Source organism: Somniosus microcephalus, chromosome 33 (assembly GCF_052327205.1).
Source record: "Somniosus microcephalus isolate GS21.2 chromosome 33, FLI_Smic_1.0, whole genome shotgun sequence".
Lineage (NCBI taxonomy): Eukaryota > Metazoa > Chordata > Chondrichthyes > Squaliformes > Somniosidae > Somniosus > Somniosus microcephalus.
In genome coordinates this window covers 39,876,738-39,884,502 of record NC_141019.1, presented here as the reverse complement: position 1 = coordinate 39,884,502, position 7,765 = coordinate 39,876,738, and the positions used below count along the sequence as shown (strand labels likewise).

At 57.1% G+C, this 7,765-nt stretch overlaps 1 protein-coding gene across 1 annotated transcript in view; it reads left to right on the top strand.

The window, feature by feature from the left end:
• The first annotated feature begins 1,246 nt into the window (after window positions 1-1,246).
• Window positions 1,247-7,765, top strand: part of LOC147097223 (aladin-like) — a 12,637-nt gene continuing 6,118 nt past the window's right edge. The window contains exons 1-5 of the mRNA XM_085973112.1: window positions 1,247-1,482; window positions 1,578-1,702; window positions 4,370-4,430; window positions 5,496-5,583; window positions 5,886-5,979. Of these exons, the coding sequence (XP_085829238.1) occupies window positions 1,477-1,482; window positions 1,578-1,702; window positions 4,370-4,430; window positions 5,496-5,583; window positions 5,886-5,979 (374 nt within the window). The 5' untranslated portion in view covers window positions 1,247-1,476. The remainder of the gene's footprint in view (window positions 1,483-1,577; window positions 1,703-4,369; window positions 4,431-5,495; window positions 5,584-5,885; window positions 5,980-7,765) is intronic.

The following is a 7,765-nucleotide window of genomic DNA, read 5'->3' as shown; positions in this document are numbered from 1 at the left end:
GCCCCTCCGACAGTGCGGCGCTCCCTCAGTACTGCCCCTCCGACAGTGCGGCGCTCCCTCGAGCGTACTGAGGGAGTGCGGCACTGTCGGAGGTGCCGTCTTTCAGTGAAACGTTAAACCGAGGCCCCGTCTGCCCCCTCGGTTGGATGTAAAAGATCCCACGGCCACTATTTCGAAGAAGAGCAGGGAGGGAGTTCTCCCCGGTGTCCTGGGGCCAATATTTATCCCTCAACCTACATTTAATAAAACAGATGATCTGATAATTTATCACATTGCTGTTTGTGGGAGCTTGCTGTGCGCAGATTGGCTGCCGTGTTTCCTACATTACAACAGTGAGCACACTTCAAAAAGTACTTCATTGGCTGTGAAGCGCTTTGGGGGCGTCCTGAGGTGGGGAAAGGGGCTGGAGAAACACAAGTCTTTCTTTTCACGCTGTCTTTCCGTCTCTCGCACGTTACCGGGTTCCTGATGATATCTCGTTGTTACTGGAGATTTGTTTCACTGCTGCTTGTGACCTCCAGACTCGACTATTCCAATACTCCCCTGGCCATCCTCCGCAAACTTAAGGTCGTCCAGAACTCTGCTGGCCCGCCCCCCCCGTGTCCTAACTCGCACCGAGTCCCGTTCACCCATCGTCCTTCCCTGTGCTCGCTGACCTACACTGGCTCCCGGTCCTGCAACGCCTTGAATTTAAAATTCTCATCCTCTTGTTTAAATCCCTCCATAGCCCTCCTCACCAGCCCCCCCCCCCCGCCCCCTTCCTATCGCTGTAACCTCCTCCAGCCCCTACAACCCTCCCTATCTCTGTAACCTCCTCCAGCCCCCTACGACCCTCCCTATCTCTGTAACCTCCTCCAGCCCCTACACCCCTCCCTCTCTCTGTAACCTCCTCCAGCCCCCTACGACCCTCCCTATCTCTGTAACCTCCTCCAGCCCCCTACAACCCTCCCTATCTCTGTAACCTCCTCCAGCCCCCTACAACCCTCCCTTTCTCTGTAACCTCCTCCAGCCCCCTACAATCCTCCGAGATCTCTGCGCTCCTCCAATTCTGGCCTCTTGCGCATCCCACTGATTTCCATCGCTCCACCATTGGCGGCCGTGCCTTCAGCTGCCTGGGCCCCGAGCTCAGGAATTCCTTCCCTAAACCTCTCCGCCTCTCTCTCGCCTCCTTTAAGATGCTCCTTAACACCTACCTCTTTGATCGAGCTGTTCTATTATCTCCTTATGTGGCTCGGTGAAAAAAATGTTGTTTGAAACTCGCCTCGGGACGTTTCATGTTAAAGGCGCTATATAAATGCAAGTTGTTGAAGGGATGGTTTCTGACACTGACCCCGGGGGGTTTCTACCACTCTCTGTTTCAGACCCTCGTCAGGCTGTGCTCATGTTCTCTCTCACCCCGGCCACAGCCCCGTGACCTCACTCGCCTGGTCCCCGAAAGGAGGCTTGCTGCTGTCCGCATCTCCGGTCGACACCTCGATGATGGTAAGATCCCCAGCCTGGGGGTGAGGGAGGGCCACCAGGGGAGCTGTGCCTGTGTTGACCTGTTGCACTCTCTCTCTCCACCGCTCCCCCCACAGGTCTGGGATGTGTCCACTGAGATCTGTGTACCTCTACAGCGAGTTGGAGGGGGAGGAGTTACTTACCTGTCCTGGTCGCCCGATGGGAGCCGAGTTCTGGCGGCCACGCCCTCTGCCGTTTTCAGGTGAGTGGCTGAACGGAAGGTGGAGTGGTAAATAGCGAGGAGGGAAGCCTCAGGCTACAAGGCGATGTAGACGGGTTGGTCATACAGTGGGGAAAGAGTTAAACTGACATCGCTGGCTGTTTCACTGAATGGTGTACTATAATAAAGACAATAATCTTGCAGTAGTAAGCTTTTTTCCAAGTTGCTGAGCTGGCAGTGGAGATAACCTGGCCAGATGTGGAACCATAAGAGGCCTAAGAGGATGTAAGTTCTGTTCTGGCAGGCAAGTAAAACAATGAATTAGGCCTAGAGAGGCAGGACTGTCTGTGTGGAGTTTGCACATTCTCCCCGTGTTTGCGTGGGTTTCCTCCGGGTGCTCCGGTTTCCTCCCACAGTCCAAAGATGTGCGGGTTAGGTTGATTGGCTATGATAAAATTGACCCTTAGTGTTAGGTGGATTAAATATGTGGGGTTACGGGGATAGGGTGGGATATGTGTTGGTGTAGGGATTACGGGGATCGGGTGGGATATGTGTCGGTGCAGGCTCGATGGGCCGAAATGGCCTCTATCTGCACTGTGGAGTTTCTGTGATTCTGTGAAAGGAGGACAATGAACCAGAAGTCCTTCTTCTTAGGCCGTCCCTTGGAACCGAGGATGACTTGCTTCCACATTAAAAATGAGTTCTCAGGTGACTGATGAGTCCAATGTGGGACCTACAGTCTCTGTCACAGGTGGGGCAGACGGTGGTTGAAGGGGCGGGTGGGTGGGGTGCTTGGGTTGACGTGCGCTGCCTGCGCTTGGCTTCTGCTTGCTCCCGGCGAAGAGACTCGAGGTGTTCGGCGCCTTCCCCGGATGCTTCTCCTCCACTTTGTGCGGTCTTGGGCCAGGGATTCCCAGCTGTCGGTGGGGATGTAACACTTTTCCAAGGAGGCTTTGAGGGTGTCCTTGAAGCGTTTCCTCTGCCCACCTGGGGCTCTCTTGCCGTGCCGGAGCTCCGAGTAGAGCGCTTGTTTTGGGAGTCTCGTATCGGGCATGCAGACGATGCGACCCGTCCATCGGAGCTGATCGAGCGTGGTCAAAGCTTCGATGCTGGGGATGTTGGCCTGAGCGAGAACACCGACGTTGGTGCGCCTGAATGAACCAGAAGTACAATGTTGATGAGACCCATCTGGCATAAACCAAGGTCATGGGTGCAGCAACAGCTTGAGGGATAACAGCCGATAATAAAGGTGGTACTTTAATGTAACGCGGCATAGGCAACCAATCAGTGAAGATGCATGCGGGCCAAGGTCCAATCAGGTGGCAGGAATGAATTTTGACGTGTATTGTAATGTATAAAAATGTAGTGTTTAATGTACCAATTTGGAAAAGTCTGCCTAAGACAGAGCAGACTGTTTTCCCCACCGGTGCAATAAAGACAACTTGACTGTCGATCTAAAACCTTGTGTCGAGTGTTGGTTTAAAATACTCCACAACAGTCAGATGGGCAGAACAGTGGCAAATGCAATTTAACCCTGAAAAGTGCGAGGTGATGCATTTTGGGAGGACTAACAAGGCAAGGGAACACACAATGAATGGTAGGACCCTAGGAAAGACAGAGGATCAGAGGGACCTTGGTGTGCATGTACATAGATCCCTGAAGGCAGCAGGACAGGTAGATAAGGTGGTTAAAAAGGCATATGGGATACTTGCCTTCATTAGCCGAGGCATAGAATATAAGAGCAGGGAGGTTATGATGGAGCTGTACAAAACGCTAGTTAGGCCACAGCTGGAATACTGTGTGCAGTTCTGGTCACCTCACTATAGGAAGGATGTGATTGCTTTGGAGAGGGTGCAGAGGAGATTCACCAGGATGTTACCTGGGCCGGAGCGCTTCAGCTATGAAGACAGGCTGGGGTTGTTTTCCTTGGAGCAGAGAAGGCTGAGGGGGGACCTGATTGAGGTGTACAAAATTATGAGGGGCATAGATAGGGTAGATAGAAAGGAACTTTTCCCCTTAGTAGAGGGGTCAATAACCAGGGGGCATAGTTTCAAGGTAAGGGGCAGGAGGTTTAGAGGGGATTTGAGGAAAAACTATTTCACCCAGAGGGTGGTTGGAATCTGGAACTCACTGCCTGAAAGGGTGGTAGAGGCAGGAACCCTCACAACATTCAAGAAGCATTTAGATGAGCACTTGAAACGCCATAGCATACAAGGCTAGGGACCAAGTGCTGGAAAATGGGATTAGAATAGACGGGGCTTGATGGCTGGCACGGGCACGATGGGCCGAAGGGCCTCTTTCTGTGCTGTATAACTCTATGACTCTATGGGTTGGTGGGCGGGTCAGAGGAGGAGGAGCGTGGGGGCAAGCTGGGTGCTGCTACAATCAGGCCAGTGTAAGGTTATGTGCCCTCTGCCGAGCCGAGTTCACCTGTGGGTTTGACAGTGTAGCCATACTGTGGAGGACCAGGCCCCTCGCAGAGTCTGTACGCTCTGCTCGCTTCAGAGCAGTGCTGCGCGAGCCTCGAGCTGTTGATCTGAGTGTGGTTTGTGTGCGAGGGTTAACGCATAAACGGAGAGTGTCGGATTGGGAGCGCCAAGCTCGATACAGGTTCCTCCTGCCGAGATCCCGAACCCTGCCTCCCCGTGCTACAAGTACCGGCACCAGAGTGTGAACCTGTCCTCCTTTTATCTCCTCTCTTGTCTCCAGGGTGTGGGAGACGCGCATGTGGACCTGCGAACGGTGGCCAATGCTGCACGGCAGGTGTCAGGTATGTCTCCGCTCACCCGTAACACCGACCCCGGGCTCAGACACGGGCCCGCGCGCCGACCCCGGGCTCAGACACGGGCCCGCGCGCCGACCCCTGGGGTCAGACACACGGCCCCGCGCGCCGACCCCGGGGTCAGACACACGGCCCCGCGCGCCGACCCCGGGGTCAGACACACGGCCCCGCGCGCCGACCCCCGGGGTCAGACACACGGCCCCGCGCGCCGACCCCGGGGTCAGACACACGGCCCCGCGCGCCGACCCCGGGGTCAGACACACGGCCCCGCGCGCCGACCCCGGGGTCAGACACACGGCCCCGCGCGCCGACCCCGGGGTCAGACACACGGCCCCGCGCGCCGACCCCCGGGGTCAGACACACGGCCCCGCGCGCCGACCCCGGGGTCAGACACACGGCCCCGCGCGCCGACCCCGGGGTCAGACACACGGCCCCGCGCGCCGACCCCGGGGTCAGACACACGGCCCCGCGCGCCGACCCTGGGGTCACAATCTGGGGTGGTGATGAGGGAGTGACAGAGGGGGGTGGGTCGTGATTCGGTGAGGGGACGACAGTGAGGGGCAGGTGGGTGAGGGGTGACGGTGAGGGGGGTGGGTCGTGATTTGGTGAGGGGGAGGCAGTGAGGGGCAGGTGGGTGAGGGGGGTGGGTCGTGATTCGGTGAGGGAGTGACGGGTTGTGATTCGGTGAGGGGGTGACAGTGAGGGGCAGGTGGGTGAGGGGTGACGGTGAGGGGGGTGGGTCGTGATTTGGTGAGGGGCGACGGTGTGGGGGTGGGTCGTGATTTGGTGAGGGGGAGGCAGTGAGGAGGGGCAGGTGGGTGAGGGGGGTGGGTCGTGATTCGGTGAGGGGTGATGCTGTGGGGGTGGGTCGTGATTCGGTGAGGGGGAGGCAGTGAGGGGCAGGTGGGTGAGGGTCGTAATTCGGTGAGGGGTGACGGTGAGGGGTGACGGTGAGGGGGGTGGGTCGTGATTCGGTGAGGGGGTGACGGTGAGGCTCTGCCCGGTCGGTGCTCACCGATCCTGCCGCTGACTCTATGCCGCCTGTGCTTTCAGACGGGTTGCTGGAGTCCTGATGGGACAAGGTTGCTGTTCACGGTGGAAGGTGAATCTGTGATCTACCTGCTGACGTTCACCGACACGGGTGAGTTTGGATATCGGGCGCGGTGCGGACACGGGCCGAGGTTTCACGGTGTGAGAGCGGGCGCAGTCGGTCTCACGTTGGTGAATAGTGAGGGAGGGCGGCGGTGGGGTGGGGGGGGGGGGGGAGTCTAGCCTCCGACTGAGACCTCCTTCATCTCAATGCTGTGGGAGACGCTCAGTGGGGGCGGGGGGTCTCTCCTCGATTGATGGCTCCGTCCCCTCCGTCCGTCGATGGATCTGTCCCCACCAGCGATTCGAGCCCCTCCTATTGCAGTGACTAACTGTCCCTTGCCCTGTGTCCAGGTGAGATGTTGGGGGCAGGAGGCAGCTCGAAGATGGCTTCCATCTGCGCGGATTTATCCAAGACCACTTTTGAAATGGCGGGCGAGGAACTCAGGTGGGTAATTGAACACGTGCTTCTGTTCGCCTTGCTCCGTGATGGGATCCACAGTCCTGAGTCCTGGGGCCCAGGCAGCTCTGTGGCAAAAACAGGAAGGCAGATTATTATTTGAATGGCAATAGATTGAGAGAAGGGGAAGTGCAACGAGACCTGGGTATCCTTGTGCACCAGTCGCTGAAGGTAAGCATGCAGGTGCAGCAGGCGGTTAAGAAGGCAAATGTTATGTTGGCCTTCGTAGCGAGAGGATTCGAGTACAGGAACAAGGATGTCTTGCTGCAGTTGTACAGGGCCTTGGTGAGACCACACCTTGAATATTGTGTGCAGTTTTGTTCGCCTTATCTGAGGAAGGATGTTCTTGCCATGGAAGGAGTGCAGCGAAGATTCACCAGACTGATACCTGGGATGGCAGGAATGACGTATGAGGAGAGATTGGGTCGATTGGGCTTATATTCACTGGAGTTTAGAAGAATGAGAGGGGATCTCATCGAAACCTATAAAATTTTAACAGGACTAGACAGACTAGATGCAGGAAGGATGTTTCCGATGGCGGGGGAGTCCAGAACCAGGGGTCACAGTCTAAGGATAAGGGGTAAGCCATTTAGGACAGAGATGAGGAGGAATTTCTTCACCCAGAGAGTGGTGAACCTGTGGAATTCTCTGCCACAGAGGGCGGTGGAGGCCAGTTCATTAAATATATTCAAGAAAGAGTTAGATATATTTCTTGAGACTAAAGGGATCAAGGGATATGGGGAGAAGGCAGGGACAGGGTACTGAATTTGGATGATCAGCCATGATCTCATTAAATGGCGGAGCAGGCTCGAGGGGCCGAATGGCCTACTCCTGCTCCTATCTTCTATGTTTCTATGATAGGACCCACAGTCCCCGGGCCCAGACAGCTCTGTGATAGGACCCACAGTCCCCCAGACAGCTCTGTGATAGGACCCGCAGTCCCCCAGACAGCTCTGTGATAGGACCCGCAGTCCCCCAGACAGCTCTGTGATAGGACCCGCAGTCCCCCAGACAGCTCTGTGATAGGACCCGCAGCCCCCCAGACAGCTCTGTGATAGGACCCGCAGTCCCCCAGACAGCTCTGTGATAGGACCCGCAGCCCCCCAGACAGCTCTGTGATAGGACCCGCAGTCCCCCAGACAGCTCTGTGATAGGACCCACTGTCCCCCAGACAGCTCTGTGATAGGACCCACAGTCCCTGGGCCCAGACAGCTCTGTGATAGGACCCACAGTCCCCCAGACAGCTCTGTGATAGGACCCGCAGTCCCCCAGACAGCTCTGTGATAGGACCCGCAGTCCCCCAGACAGCTCTGTGATAGGACCCGCAGTCCCCCAGACAGCTCTGTGATAGGACCCGCAGCCCCCCAGACAGCTCTGTGATAGGACCCACAGTCCCCGGGCCCAGACAGCTCTGTGATAGGACCCGCAGTCCCCAGACAGCTCTGTGATAGGACCCGCAGTCCCCCAGACAGCTCTGTGATAGGACCCGCAGTCCCCGGGCCCAGACAGCTCTGTGATAGGACCCGCAGTCCCCGGGCCCAGACAGCTCTGTGATAGGACCCACAGTCCCCCAGACAGCTCTGTGATAGGACCCGCAGTCCCCCAGACAGCTCTGTGATAGGACCCACAGTCCCCCAGACAGCTCTGTGATAGGACCCACAGTCCCCCAGACAGCTCTGTGATAGGACCCACAGTCCCCCAGACAGCTCTGTGATAGGACCCACAGTCCCCCAGACAGCTCTGTGATAGGACCCACAGTCCCCGGGTCCAGACA